This window comes from Solanum lycopersicum, chromosome 12, assembly GCF_036512215.1.
Source record: "Solanum lycopersicum chromosome 12, SLM_r2.1".
Taxonomy (NCBI): Eukaryota; Viridiplantae; Streptophyta; class Magnoliopsida; order Solanales; family Solanaceae; genus Solanum; species Solanum lycopersicum.
The window spans coordinates 3835950-3852737 of NC_090811.1; the positions used below are offsets into that span (position 1 = coordinate 3835950).

Here is a 16788-nt window from a genome sequence, read left to right on the forward strand (position 1 = left end):
TATTCTTAAAAAGATGACAGAACAATATCCATCGATAAATTCTTCAATTAGTTATTTTCCATCATCATCGGAGAAAAAATTAAACAATGGAGGAGAAATTATTGGAATGATAATTATTGGACAAGCTCAAGATCGTTACTAAGATGCAATCACCTCAGTGAAATCTAAAGATGATATGTTAATCGAAGCTACCATTAATCTAATTCTATATATTTCAACTTTAAATAATAAAAGAAAGAGTAATCATTCTATCAAATCCATTCTTAAAGATGAGATACAAATACGAAGAACAAAAAAGAAGCATATAAGCAAAATCATTAATTATTCTTTTTTTATCTTCTCTTGATAAAAATTATAACAAAATCTAATGTAACAATCAATCTATTTTTTAACACAAAAAAATCCTAAACTAAAAGGAAGTTATAAACAAATCAGATTTCACAACTTTCCTCACAAATTATGACATTATTTCACCAATTTAGAGCTCTTACACATAAGGGTTGTGGGAGTAGTACATAAGAAACTTTTCTGAAAGAGTTAAATTTATAGGACAAAAATTACAGTATGCGAAAAGTCAAATAAAAATTTGAAAGGTCAAATAATATTAAAATAAATATATATAAAAAGATAATCCATGAAGAATAATTTTGTAAGATATATGTATCTACTTTAATTTCTTGTCTTCAAGAAGTAATTGAATATTTGTTTCCTTTTTCTATTCAGTTTAGTTGGGTTATAACATTTTTAGCTAATAAATAAATATGTTTATCATGAATAGTCACTTTGAAATAAATTTATTGTATCATATTAGTGATAGATAATATGTTTATTATATTTTAATATGAATCCAAAAATTATAAGAGAGTGTGTATAATCAAGAGTTAGATAATTAAGTGCAAATCATGATATAAATGCATGAGAATATCAACAATTTTTTCTTAGATACAGTGACAAAGCTAATACATAAATCATATTAAATTGCTTGTAAATTTCAAAATAAACTTTGAAATTCCTAAAAAGGACATATTATTTTTTATTTGTGCATTGAAACATTAATGACTGCGTAATAATTTAGTTTCGAAGCATAATTTATTAGAGGAACAATGTTAATTTAATGGATGAAAAATGTATATATATAATTAAGTTAAATATACATATAAATTATAGATAATAAATACTATTAAATTAGATATTTTAATTATTAATTAATCTAAGAAAATGCAAAAAATCATTTATATTGATACAGTTTAATAAAATAACAATTTAATTTATAGTAGGGATACAATCGTAATTCTAACTTTTAATCTTTTTTTTCTCATATATGATGATGAACATTTAATGTTGAAACATTATGGTTGAACGTTGTTTTGTTATGAGTATATATGTACATATTTTGAATAAGTTTTCCTCCTACGTAAAGAAATATTTTAGCGTTGAATTTTCTTTAATTAAATCTTTGTTAATTTCTGATTCTTAATTTTATATTAGAAGAGCTTATTAAATTCTGGAATACACTCATACCAGGTAAAATATCTTTAAAGGATAATATCGTTCGACATGCCTCAACCCTCAAGCTATGAAAATTTTCTACTTGAGTTCGTGATGAAGTGCAAATTTTGATGAATTTGGTACAAATATATATGGTGAAGATATTTTCCGTACCGTCAAATAGAATAAACCACTTTTTTCTTCATTCAAATATATATTAGAACTTTAAAAAAAAAAAATCATGTTTTTGGTTAGTTAGAAAAATTTTAAAATATTTTCGATAGGAAAAAACAACTTTCTTAACACATGAGGAAAAAAAATTCATGCTTGATTAGGCATCTAGATTATATACAATTATTTTTAGAATAATATATTTTGTTTACATAATGAAAGCACGAAAATAAGTAAAAAATCATGCACATATTTTCCTAGAAAACATTTTCACTCGAACACACCTATAATAAAATAGAACACTTGATGAATTTACATTAGAAGTTACAAAGAGATGCTTTCTTCCAACTGAGTTCTTGTGAGAAAGCAGCAGTGAAAAGATTTATGAATTACTTCCACTTCCATAATAGAGAAAAATGAACAAGAAATATATATATACACATAGAATAAGGTATGTTACGATCCTTTTTGTCGAAATACTTACCAAAATCACCAGATATATATAGGAAATGTATATACACTTTACGATCGATATGTGCCAGGAGACTAAATTCATACTGAACACATTAATCAGATCCTCAAATCCAGAACTTGATTGCATTTCGAAGGATTCAAAAACGAAGAGAAGATTGATTTACCGTCAGTTTTGGATGATCAAATGTAGATGTTGCATAGAAGATATCATGATGTTTGTGCATTCTCCATCGATGCTTATAGTATACCACTCAAGAAGCCCCTAAAAGAATGTCAAAATACGTCTAGCAATTAACGCGAAGCCAGCTTAGACTACTCAAAACATAGATAAAACGGAGGATAGTTAATCACATACCAAAATCCCTCTGCTTTTTTCTCTTGATTTCTGCAGAGTTATAATCGTTAAGTATTGTTTTAGTGCAGTGATGTAGAGGTATAATGAACAGATTTAGCAGGTGTAGGAGTTTATAAAGAGTTCAGGTTTATGATTTGTAGTGTACCTTGATTTTCCTTCGAAGGCATCGTTCATTTCATCAATACTTGGCCTCTTTGCAAATGTTGCCAAGGATATGTATTTCTCCTTCCCCGGTGATTCATCGACTCTCTTGTATAACTCATAAGGATACGGGTACGACATCCTGTAACATGAGATAATTAGCAAGAGAGTGAATGTTGACAATGGATATATTCAGCCATTCCTTTTTGCAGAGGCCATCACAACAAGAATCTATCATAAGGATACGGGTACGACATCCTGTGCTGGCATGAGATTGCTCATTGTGAAACAATGATTGTTGGTCATCCGATGGTTTTGAATGGACCCATTAAGTTTGGGCAGAAGACAGTCAATCGAACAAGTTACGGAAAATCTATGACTACCACACATCAAAAACTCCAAAAAATCTTGAATTCCTACTTTCATTAACGACGAAATGCTAAAAAAGGAGGCATTGGTCATGGCAAAACAGTGAGAGTATTGGTCACCAGGTGGTTTTCGATGGAACCACCAAGTTTGAGGAAAGAAATGGAGTCGATTGAACAAATTCCGGAGAATCTATGGACTAACACACATCAAAAACTCCAGAAAATCCCTAAATCTCATCTTTATGAGTCATGATGCCGAAATGCCAAAAAAGATGGAATTTAGTCATGGCGAAACAATGAGAGTATTGGTCACCAGGCGGTTTTGGATGGACCCACTGAGTTTGGGGAAGAACGGATTCAGTCGAACAAACTCCAAAAGATCCATGGGCAAACACACACAACAACACCAAAACAATCCTGAATTCCTTCTTTATGATGCTGAAACGCCAAAAAAGTGATGTCAATCATGACGAAGCCATGGGTATTGGTCACTATAGGAGGTTTCAGGTGAAGCCGCTAAGTTTGGGGATGATCGAACAAATTCTAAAAATTCTATGGATTAACACACTGAGAATACCAAAATAACATAATTTCTTATTTCATGACCTCGAAAAGTCAGGGAAAAAAAGTGACATCAGTCATGACAAAGGAGTGATCCGTGAATCCACATTTTATCTCACCAAACCGAAAAAAGACGAAAGCATTTTCATGCCATTTTAAGTTGCTCTTCTTCTTCATGATCATGTTATGACAAACCAATCAAATAGCATAGAAACAAATCTAACCTGAGTGCCCCCATAATAGGATATTGTGTTCCTGCATAGTAGAGTAGCCGGAATTGATAGCATATCTCAAACAATGCAGCATATTCCAATCTTTTATCTCTACCCATTGTCTTGAAGACAGAGAGAAAATCAATCAGAACGTAGGAAGAAGTTCCCTTTACTGTTGGCCATTATGGTTCAATGGTTACGATACTTACTTGCATGATACCACTTGAAGCAGGTAAATCCTGCACAATTAGTATGTGATAGATCAAAGTCAAGCCATTTATGATCATTTCATCATCGAGGAGAAGTTGAGTCAAGCTATGAACACCGGAAGTGTAAGCAAAATTTATTTAACGGGTTTTCTAGTGCAACTAAAAAATATTGTTTTCTCTGAGAGAAAAATCAGTATAAATGCAAGACGAATAAATGGATAATACATGGATGGTTTGAGTTCGTAATCAATATTTTAGTGTATAATGGTAAAGTAAGTTGTGTGACTCTCTACTTTCGATGCCGCACTCACACGGATACTCCAAAAATACACTACTTTTGGAGAATTCGACATGCACCCGCTGACATTTATGAAAAGTCAGAGTAACATAGATGGTAAAACACCCTTATCCAGATTAGAAGGCTTAAGCACAGTTTTCAAATTTTAAAAAATTTCTAGAATAAACACTTTCAGTAGATTAATGAATTCGTCTCATTTGCATATCTACATGTCAAACAGTACTCTCTAGGTTACATGGACAGATGGACTTGGGTATGAGACGTTGCATTTAAGTTCTTGGACACCGCCAGAATCAAAATGTATTTTACGATAAGCTACAAAAAGAAATTTAAAATGAGCATTGTTGTATATGCATCAACCACAAGCTTCACTTTGGTAGGTGATATTAAGTATTGGAAGGGACGTGAGACTAATTTATCATTCAAACAACTTTTGCTGCTGCGATTGAGATTCATGGTAAGCCATGAGCTGTTTTTTAGTTAAAAAGGAAGTCACATTCATTAACGAGGTATTAAGATCCAAACCTTTAGTTTGGGGTTGACTAGAATAATCGGTCGGTTACCGGCTGCATCAGTCATAGCTCTCATATCCTGCATTATTCAACAGGAGAGAAAAAATTTAATAAACTGAATAAGAGCAGTATGAGGAAAATACAGAAAATGGTTCAGAGTGAATCACATCTATGATGCAATTTCCGACAGCATTCTGGGGAGCCACTAGAATGAACACGTCATCTTGTTTTTCAACCTCCTTGCCACCTGAAAAACACATTAAAATTTGTAGTAAACATGGAGTTGACCAGCAATCGTGAAAGAAGCGAATTCAAGAGTGTGATTATATTGTGTTTTATCGCAATGCTAACCTCAGAAAAAATTGAGGGTTAAGCATTCATGTTAGCATGTGTATACTTGCACAACATACACAAATAGTCACCACACAACAGAAACATTTATAAAGCTATGAAGTTTCTACTATCAGCTATATTAGAACTACATTCTCAAATAAACCCCTCACAACAGAGGCGGATCTACGATTTTAGGTTTAGAACACCTCTTATTGCTTACTGGGTTCGGGATGCATTGAATTTCTTAATACAACTACAGCGTTTGAGCCAAAGTTGTTCTATTGAACACAAAACTTCTACTGTGGCTCTGCCCCTATCTCATAAAAAAGAGAAATGTTGTGCACGAACGCACACGGATAGATTTGTATATTATGTCTTAGAAGACCATTTATAGTTGCAGTATGCTTCTAAAAACATGATATTGGATAGGAAGTGAAAGTCATCAGTGCAATTTTAATCTCTACAATACCTATAGAACCAATATTGATAAAGTTTCCCAACGCGCCATAATCACCCCAATCCATGTACTCTAATATCTTTCGACTTCCTGCAAGCTGCAAAGGCATCCCTGCAAGTGCACCTTCCCCCATAGACCCTTGGACACAAACCTACAAATGAGATCTGGAGAAATGAATATGTATAATTTGCCTTATTTCAAAGATACTAGATTAACTAAGAGTGGAAAAGAATAACCATCAGTGACACATACCTTGACACGCTTTCCATCGTCAGCAAATGAAAGAGCAAGTACACGGATAAGTTCCATTAGAGTACCTATTCGATAAACATCCTGTGGATTTAACATACTGTCAAACCTAAATAAACTATGGGCATATGATCAGAAAATGTTTTCTCACCATTGAAGGATTCAGCTCCGGGATATTGATTTCTATCTGTTAAATCAAGATAAAGGTATTAATATAACTTGGATAAATCGATAAATGTAGATAGGGGAAGGCCTGGATTCCTTCTATAGGTTTAATAAAGAATAAAACTAATTCTCTGGCATAAATAAATGAACAGCTTAGTTTTTCTCATTTCATAGCAATTTGATCTTTCAATATTAAACCACATTTTTAAGATACAATCAAATAGAAAGCCCTAAGGTGTCATATGATAGGAGCCAAACTATGTTATTGAATAAATCCTCCTGTGGGTCAAGGCAGTGGCGGAGCCACATATAGTTAAGGGGTGTCGGCCGACACCCCTTCGTCGGAAAATTACATTATGTTGCTAGAATAAAAAATATTTTTTATGTATATAAATTACATATTGTCACTCCTTGGCTTCTGCACGATTTTGATTCTTAATATTTTGACACACCTTAGATAAAATTCTAGCTCAGCCACTGGGTCAAGGGCTCCTTTTCCTTATTTTATTCCCAAAAAGCCTAACAAATTATGCACCATATTCTGACACCAGCACAGTTGTCGAAACACACTTAACATATGAGATTAGATAGAATATCGAAGAGCATATACTATAAGTTTACAGGATATTATTAAATAGAATGGGACAAGATTCATCTTTTGAGCTAGCTATTTTCATGCTTTTATTATCTATAAAACTAGTTTGTGGGAACATGAGCTGGTAGTTCTCTCTTACTCTTTTCTCAAAATTAAGAAAAGGTGACCTTTCCATGTTTCGAGTTATGTGGACACCAGAATATGGCATATTTCCTTCAAATAAGAAGAGTTATTCATTGGAACTATTTCCACTGAGTAATCGCATGTTATCCGTAAGTCTTTTGAAATACTTAGTCGTTCGTTCTCACAATAGCATAAATTTTTAGAAACAAGATAAGAGATGTCTCCAGATTCCATTGAATATGAAATTCAAGGGTAAAATAATCTAGTGAAACTCATGTGTCAACAGATTTAAAGTATCATAACAAGTTATATTTCTTCATTGATTGACGAAGAAACATACTGGCTTTCTTCTCAGAAACTCGTCAACTCACTCAAGGGGGCATATCATGGTATATTCAGAAAACTGTATACCACATATATATGAATATAATATCTTGTATCTACTTCCACTAAGAAAGGCGACTTCTCAGTCAAAGTGGTTGGAAAACGTGGCACTTTAATAAAATGGTTGAAAGAAGGGATAAAAAAGACAGCACACTGCACAAAGCATCCAGCTTTAGCAGGGTCCGGGGAAGGGCCGCACCCCAAGCACTGTGATTTAGGCATCCTATCCTAATGCAAGCATTAGTGGCCGCTTCCATGGCTTGAGCCCGTGACCTATAGGTCACACAAAGACAACTTCACCATTGCTACAAGACTCCCCTTCGATTGATAGAAGGGGGTGTCTTAATTAAAATGATAATCAATCAAAATTATCTTGTAAAACAGTTCTACCAACGCAAACTACTTCGATGTTAAACTTATCTGAATTACTTTTGAATATTTGAGTTACCTTCGAATCAGGGCAGAGTCATACCTTTAAACGAGTTTTCCCATCATTGACAGCTCTTTGAGTAGCCTGAAGCACATCAGTGTAGAAATATTCCCTAATTTCTCTTGAGTGAGGAATATTATTCAGTCTAGTAGGTATTCCTCTCCAATCCTATAACGATATAAGGAAAACGGTCAACTTTCCTTCAAAAAAAGAAGGGAAGTTGTGTTCGTGATTTAGCAGATGATTACCTTGCTCAAAGATGCCATATCAGCTCGAGTACTGGAAATTGCTGATTCTTCTGCAAACAAAATATGGTAGAGTTTCAGGGTCCAAAGTGTCATTGAGCTAAGTGATGACTGCTAATTTAGTTTGTCAGCATGTTGATACAAGAAATTCAAAAAGGTGTCCAGCAAAAAATCTTTTTTATTGTTAAATGGAACATCTATTTCGGTATTTGGTTTTTAGGGGAAACAAAAGGAAATGAGCTTGAAGGAAATTTTATTTCACTGCTTCAGGATGTAATTACCTAAAGCTATAAATGATTGTTCAAATATTCAAGAGTGCAACATTTCCTCTAAAAAGTATATTTAGCATATTGTAAAAGAAGAAAAAAGAAAAGAGAAAAGGAAACATTGGAGTCTATACAAGTTTTATATATGGGTATTTTAGTTTCTTCTATGATCACACTCAGAAAATGCTTTAAACAATTTCCGAATACTATAAAGTGTAAGTGAAAAGCTGCAAAAGCTCTATCATCTTGATTTCATCCATATTAGCTTCACAAAATATACCATGTTAATTAAGTTCCCATTTGCTTTGAACTGCAAACATCAGACAAGCCTATCTTAATTTAATTAAGTTTACTCCAATGTTTTTCAAGTCAAACAGGCTTCACAGCATGAAGAGAAACAAGATGACAAATATGAGAAAAAAGAATAGAGATATAGTTTAATTATTGAGGTGGGTGCAGAACAAAAGGCGGGGGATTGATAATTGAGACATATGGTTAATCATGTGTTACGCAATCTTTACATCTCTTATAGGATTATATGCTGCCGAGATCAGCAGGAATTTCAATTTGGTTAAAACATAGCTCTACATAGAATACAAAGAACCTCAAGAGAGATACTTCTATAAAAAAAAGGTTCACACCTGATTTTCTTGCATCTTGTTCCTCTTTCTGCACACGTGACAATAAGGAATCAATTTCTGCAAATACTGAATCTTTGCCGCGGTTCCCATCAATCTGTATGCCACACCTCATAAGTACAAATCACTAGAAAACATACAGAATTTCAAAATTATACTATAATAAGAGTAAATGCCAAATCTACCTTATTCATTATATCTGAGTACACTGGTAATATTGCTTCAGCATTTTGCTTGTATATTTGCAGACGTGATTTCACCTGAAACACATTTAGCACACCTGGTTAAACTGTAGACTTGTGGATATATTAGATGCTTCAGCTTTTCTAGATATATCGAAGATGGGCACTACGTAGGATTAGTCTATATTATGGTGTCTTGAATATCAGAAGCAAAAAAATGATTTGTATAACCCAGTCTTAAAAGCAAGTATACGTCTATTAAACTAAAGCAAGGCAAACAATATGGGGGTTAAAAGTACCTTTTCCTCTGTGTCATCAGGACGAGTTATGAGCCTTGCTTTGATGTCCTCGGTCTCTGGAGGGAAATTAGTAACATGGTATATTTTACCAGTGAGAGGATCTAGCCTTCTACCAACACATCTGTCAATAAGAATCGCATCAGGAACCTGTGGAAGAGAAGGACTTATTGTGTAAAAGATCGAACACAAATCAAATGGAAGAAGAAGAAGACTAGCCTCTTTGATTTGCTTCACTTTTGACTCATAAGCCAAAAGCCATAAGTTAGACTCTAGCTTATGGTTTTGGCTTATATTAACAATTTATCTTAAAACTAAGTGCTTTATAAGCACTTTTTAACTTATACAAACACTCCAAACATGCTTAAAAAGATAATTTTAGCTTAAAAGCAAATTCTTAATCTCATTCTTGCTCTATTATACCTCTTTTTGGTATATTCATGAATGTGTGCTATGACAAGAAGAACATCGGACACCATATCAATTCACGAATGTGTGCTATGACAAGAAGACTTCACTTATTTTTTCTCAATCCATGCGCTTTCATCTAGTAGTGTTCAAGGAAGTCATTGACTGTATCACTCAACATAATATGGCTGAGGGTTATATTGCTCAAACTTTTCAAATTGTCGATTGGTGCGTGTTGGATCCTCCAAAAGTAGTGTATTTTTGGACGATCCACCACGGGTGTGGCAACATTTGTGGAGAGTCCAAACAACATTTAGAGGCAAGCTTTCATGTTTTCTACAATGTCTTTATCCACTGGACATGTATGAATGACTCAACCTACTTAAAGTGATCCTCAACTCTGAAGATATTTCAATTTCTGTTATGATCAAACCTAAAACATTTCAAAGTGCACTACGCTACCAGCATTGCAACATCATATCGCATACAGCATCAAAAATTTGGAACAATGACAAAAACATCTAACCTATCTTTAGTAAACTTTCAAAAGATCACTTATTTGTGACGGGAAAGAAAATGCAAATATGTAATGGTAGAGTGGACGTACATCAAGCACAATGTAGATATCTGGTCTGATATTCAACCTTTCCAGACTTTCTGCTTGAGCCAACGTTCGTGGATACCCATCCAGAAGCCACCCTTTTTCTTTTGCATCTTCCTTTGATAATCGTGTTGTCACCATCTGTAACAGAAGTCGACTTCGAAAATCATAAAAAGCGAAAGTTAATTTTTTTCATTAACAAGACACTTGAAAAATCTCATACAGCTGTTACAATCTCATCAGGAACCAGGCGACCAGCGTTCATATACTCCTTAGCTTTATTTCCAATATCTGTACCAGCCGATAATTCAGCTCGTAGGAGATCACCAGTTGATATGTGCACCAATCCAAACTGAAACAAACCATGATGAAATATCATTCAAGAGGAGATTTTACACCAACCAACATTCCCATTCACAAATTTCATTAAGTACAACATGAATCGTCACACCACAAAAGACAAACTTTTGTTGTTCAATCAACCCATTGGTCTGACTAAACAAAATTTGTGTTGCGTAACTCCAATATTGAAGGAGGAAGCGCTCACTACCAGAGATTTCTCCACTCCCGTTGCTCAAACCCGATACCTCTTGTAAAGGGTAGAGGGATTTCATCCATCCCACTACATCCTTTTCTGTTCACGAAAAACAAATAACGAACACTTGGCACGTTATGCAACACGTGCATAAAATGATCTACATAACAAGAAGAATTGAACTACTTCAATGCTTTAGCATATTCAAAAATAGGTCATGGTCAATCCTATTTAACACAACGTCGTAAACATTGAATCAACTATGTACCAATCGTTAACTAGTTTTGGTCGGGCAAAATAAATTGCTACCCCCTTCCAGTCAAAAGATAATTCTAATCATCACCTAGCAGAAGAAAACAAGAGGAATCGAGAATTCAACCTTTTGTACAATCAATTCACATTGAGTCCCTTTACCAGATGCAGGGGCACCTGATATCATCACCTTTAAAGGCTCACTTCTTGCAGATATCACCTGAAGAAACAAATACTTCCATAATTTAATTCGATAAACAAAATTATACATTGTGAGTGTAAATGTGAGATTCGTAAACTTGAAAACAAATATGACCCGACCCGACCTGACCTGTTCATGTAAAACTCTTTTTACACGGATAGTGTATATAACTTAAATTCGTTACTAGTCATACATGCTAACCTTGATTTTGCGATTCTTAGTACGTCGATTGACATTGTGAGACGCGATTAGTTGTTCCGAGTAAGCAATTGAAGATGATAAACGGATAGAATTCGAAGAAATTGGTATTGATGAAGACGACGATGATGAGAAATTAGAAGGATTATTAGTACAGATTGGAGAAAACGTTTGATTTGAAGAAATATTATGAGTAGAAATGTGAGGAAAATTCATAGTGACTGAAGCTATCATCGCCATGAAAGAAGAGGGAAAGAAGGAGTATTGACAATGGCAGATATTAAACGGATTAACTGACACCACAAAAATCAATGAAATGAGAATTTGAAGACTGTAGCGACTGGGCCACTGCAATAAGTTGTGGGTGGTTCACATGGGATTTTTGGGTGCCATCGTTTAAATTTTGACCTCATTATAAGAAATTACGTAGAGATAACTTTTTTGCTAGAATTAGAGTAAAATTTTGATGAATCGTTAAGATTTCTTGTTTGATATTGAGCGAGATTTGTACCAATAATCATCAAGATTTGTGATCAAACTATTGATTTTTTCAAATATATGTGGTTGATTTTCTAACGATTAATGGCCTAAATCTCTATATTTTTAGACTAATATAATAAAATGGAACATGCAAATTGGTTGCGACGTTGTCCCTTCTGAATAGAGGTTGTTTTTTATAGACACTCCTTTTAAAAGAAAATAATCAAAGCATGATTAAAGGGAGATAGCAACATCAATATACAAAGCAAACGAAGCAACAACAATTATAAGAAATGAAGAACTACGCGAACGACATCCATTTACAAAGCATAGAGAGGTTGTTTCTGATACACTCCTCTCAAAGAAAATAATCAAAGCATGATTAAATGGGGATAGCAACATCAATAAATGAAGAACAAGATAGTCCTGAATTCCAAATAATGAAGAAGATGAATAGAGGAGAATAGTTCCCCATATCCATCCCACATAATAAAACAAACATCAAAATTGAACACAAATACAACTTGGAATCGTGTCCAGGCTATTCGAAAAACTCAAGATTGAAGCAGAATATCACAAAATGCAACAACAATAACGGGGTGAACCAAACAAAAAACAGAACTAGACATAGTTACAAGAATCACTAATATTATGATAAAGCCCTTTCAAAGATAACAGATTCAACACTATTAATAGGAAACTAGAGAAATGATAACAATGTGATGTTCATCCTACCAACTGATGAAACTTTACTTCAGTAGATGCAATGACTTTTTCTATTAAAGAATTTAACAAAACTTTAGGAGTTTTATTGTTTTTTTCTCTTCGAAATACCCTACAAAATGACATTAAAAGTAAAATAGAATGTTCTTTCGAAATCCGCCCACTGCTTCTTCAATGTTTGATTTGTTTACTTGCAGCTCTTCAAGACCAAGAGGCTTCCTCAATCTAGCTTCACTGAAGAGAACAAATAATGTACAAACCAGAAAGACGAAAGGAACCCGACAGTGCCTGTTGCAAACATAATAGCCAAGACCATGAAGAGGGAGTATCCGAGGTAAAGGGTGGCGGAAACAGGGCCGCTTAAGCTCTTGAGGTCGAATATTAGATAGTTGATGGAGTACAGGAAAATGTATATCGCGACTGAACCAGAAGCAAAGAATGACTTCCACCACCATTTCCAGTCCTCCACACAAAGATGCATGTAGGTTAGAACAAGAGACACCTCAGCACAAACGACGACGAGGAGAATCATAACGATGAGGAGGAAACCGAAGACGTAGTACACACGACCCATCCAGAGACTGGACATGATAAAAAAGAGCTCAATGAACAGAGTGCCAAAAGGAAGGGTTCCTGCCCCGAGAACCAAAAGCCAAGATGGATATTTCTGTGCTGGAATTTCACGTGGGATCTGGTTGGTTCGGACTGGATATTCAATGTGAGGTGCCTTTGCCCCAAGGTAGCCACCGATCAGGGTTAGGGGGACGGAGATACAGAACCAAAGTAAAATGAGAACGACAAACAAAGAAAAGGGAATGGCCCCTGTGCTGTGACTACCCCATAACAAGAAGTTCAATACAGTAAGAATTAGGAAAGAAAGTCCAGGGAAGAAACATGCAGCCTTCCATGCAACTCCAACCCATCCCTTGTGATCACCACAGAAGATTGTCCTCCAAAGACGAACGGAAACATAGCCAGCTGCAACACCAAGAATCATGTAAAAGAATAGCATACCTGTAATCAATGTTCCACGAGATGCTGGGGACATGAATCCAAGGGCAGCAAACATAATAGTCACTACAGCCATCCCCAAGATTTGAACTCCATCCCCAACCATCGCGCAGAGAAGGCCAGGGTTACTAGGGGCACGGAAAACATCACCAACAACAAGCTTCCACCCAGATAACTCCTCGTTCATCTGAGCTTGAGCTTCTTTGTCTAGTTCATCATACCTTGCCAGATCCCGGCGGATTGTTCTCAAAAAGATCACAAGCACAATACCAGCCAAGAAAGTGATAACCATAAGGGAATTGAGTATTGAGAACCAATGCACCTTTGCACCTTCCATCTTCAAATAAGCATCCCATCTCGACGGCCACTTGATGTCACTCTCCACAAAGTTCACCTCATAAGTAAAACTCACAGGTTCATTTTCTTTAATAGCCATGGACACAGTCGTCGGGTCACACTTGATTGGAGATGGGAGCTTATTGTACATTTTTAGATTCTTCAACGAATCAGGCGTATGCTGGAAACTACAAGGTACAACCTCAAATCCAACAACCATATATCCAGGTGCATCAGATCCTTCATTTCCTACTGTCGAAATCACCTCTGATCCATCCCCGGTACCCATCACACGAGCCACATTGGTCTCCTCAAATTTATGAACGAGAACCGTAAACTTTAAATGATTAAACACATAATATGCATCTTGCACCTTAATCCCAACAGGATACCCCGTCCAACGCAAGAAGTAATTCTCCTTCTTGGTATAACGAATAGCAGGCAAGTTATCAAGAATCAAATTCACCTGATACATCTCATCAATCCTCTCTTTCAAAAGCTTAAATTCATCAGCAGACAAAGGTTTAGTTTGACATAAGAAAACCTCAGTCTCATTAGTATACATCTTAAACCTATAAGGAGAATTCTCAATCCTATCACCCATAAGAAGCTCACCTAGATTTTCTGCACTATCCTTCACACCCTCCTCAGGCTTACAGAAAGGCAAACTATAATAACTATAAGGCAATTCAGTGTCAATTGAAGTCAACGAATTAACCTTAACATTCAAGAAATCACCAACCCCATATTTGTGAGGATAACTTCCAGGCAGATAAAACCCATAACCCAATTCAGAAACCAAACAGATACACAAAACCCAAATCTTCAATTTATCAAAAGACACCATTTTTACCCCTTTTTTGATCAGATCTAAATGATTTATCAAAAGGGTGTATTTATAATGCAAAGATCAAAACTTTTTCAAATGGGTATTCAATATATATCAAGATCTATCTATAACATCAAACTTAAACCAGATCTGATTAATATTGAAACAAGAACAATGAAGCATATAAAGAGGGGAAATTGAAGGGTTGTTAAAAAGAACAGATCTTGCTCACCTCTGATAGAACAACATGCACTAAAATGGAGAAGAATTGAGCTGTGAAGAAGATTTAATGGAAGTGATGGAATTGTACAGACTCCATGACTAAGGAATTTATATACATATATTAATTCCTTTACTTCGTCGGTGGGAGATCTTGGCTTACCATGTAGGCCCTAATTAAATGACTTATATGTCCCTACAATATCTCGTAACGTATCTGGTGTAATCTCACAAAGCGTGGGGCGTATGTTAATATTGAGAAATAGAAAAATCATTTTCGATAAAGCTTTTTCTTTTTTTCTAAGACTTATATTGTCCGTTTGATAAGAAGGATAAGTGAAAACTAATTTTAGGATAGGTTTCATCTCATATCTAATTATAATTAAATTCTGAGATAATTTATTTATCTCAAAATTAATTAATCATGAATTGTAATAGCATGATAAAGATGATACAACGTTGAAGTCTGATTAAATTTTGATTTACACAAAAAGTTTAATATTATATTAAAAGTAAAATATTTTCTAACAAACTCGACTTATTAACTAATTATTAATTTATAATTATTTGTATATCACTCTGTACAAATGTGTTTCTTATAGTTTATATATACATTTCTTGATATGCCAAAGAAGGAAGTATTTTTTTTCTTGACAATTTCTAGTTACATATTTCCTACCTAATTGAAAATCTTAATTATTGTCAATGTATGTTTAAATAAATAGGTAGATTTGCCTAAAAATTAAAATATTAAATAAAAGGGTACATTTTACAGCTTGCAAAATGTTCTTTTGACTACTCAACAATAGTATCCTTTGCTTTTTCACGCTTGTCACGTAAATATGCAGCAACTAATTGGATCTAAACATATTTATGTATTTTTTTAGAAAAGGCCAAAAATAATTAATTAATAAATAATCATCTAAGCTACCAATGATATTGAGAATTATTATTATTATTATTATTATTTGAAAGAAAAGCAACAAAAAGCTTTTGTATCGACACGTATGAAGATGAATGTTCTACCATCATTTATTTTATTTACTATATGGTTTGATACACTACAATAAAAATAATTATTAGCGGTATTTAATTTTTAATTGTCGCTAAATATATATTTAAAGATAATTATCACTTTTTATGTATATTCCTAAAGTCTTTAGCGATATTGATTCTAATAACATTTAACTAATGTTATTAAAGATTTTAACGCTCTTTATTAATATCAATATTTATTGTCATTAAAAATTATTTTTATTATAGTGATAATTTCTTTATATTTTTATATATATTTTAGAATAAAAGAGCCTCACAATAGGAGATATACTACAATCAAATCCCGTCATGATATATTACATGTTCTCTATTTATTATTTTTGTTATATAAAAAGTTTTTGTATTAAATCTCGTCACGTTATATTACATGTTCTCTATTTATTATTTAAACTATATAAAATGTTTTTGTATCGACACGTGTGAAGTGAATATCCTAACATCAATTATTTATAGAAAATTTGATAATTTTTGTATATTAATATACATAACTTTAGATGGTGAGATATCCTACAATCAAATCTTTTCATGACAATTTATCATCTATAACATTAATTCTAGGTCCAACTCATAAATAGATGTCTATATTTATTGAGGTTTTCCCTTTAAGTATCTCAATTATGTTTTTCTTTTATTAAATCATTAAACTACTCATAATTTGTTTCTATTAAACACCGTTGGTTGATTTTGATCGACTTTTCTATTATAAATACCTTCAATTGTGTTCGTATTGTAATGATTTTGATTGAAGGAATGAAGAAAATTGTGTGTTAGTTTCATTTGTTTTCT

General features: G+C 33.8%; 2 protein-coding genes across 3 annotated transcripts; both read right to left on the reverse strand.

Moving 5' to 3' along the window:
* Window positions 1-1926: 1926 nt before the first annotated feature.
* LOC101248270 (adenylate kinase 5, chloroplastic) lies at window positions 1927-11904 on the reverse strand. 2 transcript variants are annotated; one of them, XM_004251722.5, is made up of 19 exons: window positions 11352-11904; window positions 11076-11168; window positions 10385-10513; window positions 10168-10302; window positions 9156-9302; window positions 8860-8934; window positions 8678-8771; window positions 7774-7823; window positions 7568-7693; window positions 5980-6015; window positions 5832-5912; window positions 5592-5730; window positions 4957-5036; window positions 4803-4868; window positions 3980-4009; window positions 3783-3892; window positions 2634-2771; window positions 2489-2518; window positions 1927-2395 (listed from the first exon to the last, which is right to left on the reverse strand). In XM_004251722.5, the coding sequence occupies exons 1-19, from the start codon at window positions 11586-11588 to the stop codon at window positions 2371-2373; spliced, it is 1821 nt and encodes a 606-aa protein (XP_004251770.1). In that variant the 5' UTR covers window positions 11589-11904; the 3' UTR covers window positions 1927-2370. The 2 variants fall into 2 exon arrangements, with proteins under 2 accessions (XP_004251770.1, XP_010313837.1); XM_010315535.4 differs by lacking the exons at window positions 1927-2395; window positions 2489-2518; window positions 2634-2771 and adding an exon at window positions 2833-2887.
* Window positions 11905-12456: 552 nt separating this feature from the next.
* Window positions 12457-15222, reverse strand: LOC101248549 (transmembrane 9 superfamily member 11-like). Its single transcript, XM_019211489.3, has one exon. It carries the CDS (start codon window positions 14743-14745, stop codon window positions 12772-12774), a length of 1974 nt encoding a protein of 657 aa, XP_019067034.1. The 5' UTR covers window positions 14746-15222; the 3' UTR covers window positions 12457-12771.
* Window positions 15223-16788: the final 1566 nt, after the last annotated feature.

Excerpts from the sequence above, each read along its gene's own strand:
- LOC101248270 (XM_004251722.5), bottom strand. The coding sequence starts at position 11,588 with ATGGCGATGATAGCTTCAGTCACTATGAATTTTCCTCACATTTCTACT. Across the intron at positions 6,016-7,567 it reads ATGGGAAAACTCGTTTAAAG|ATAGAAATCAATATCCCGGA; the intron begins GTATGACTCTGC and ends TTGATTTAACAG. Across the intron at positions 5,037-5,591 it reads TATCAATATTGGTTCTATAG|GTGGCAAGGAGGTTGAAAAA; the intron begins GTATTGTAGAGA and ends TGTGTTTTTCAG.
- LOC101248549 (XM_019211489.3), bottom strand. The coding sequence starts at position 14,745 with ATGGTGTCTTTTGATAAATTGAAGATTTGGGTTTTGTGTATCTGTTTG.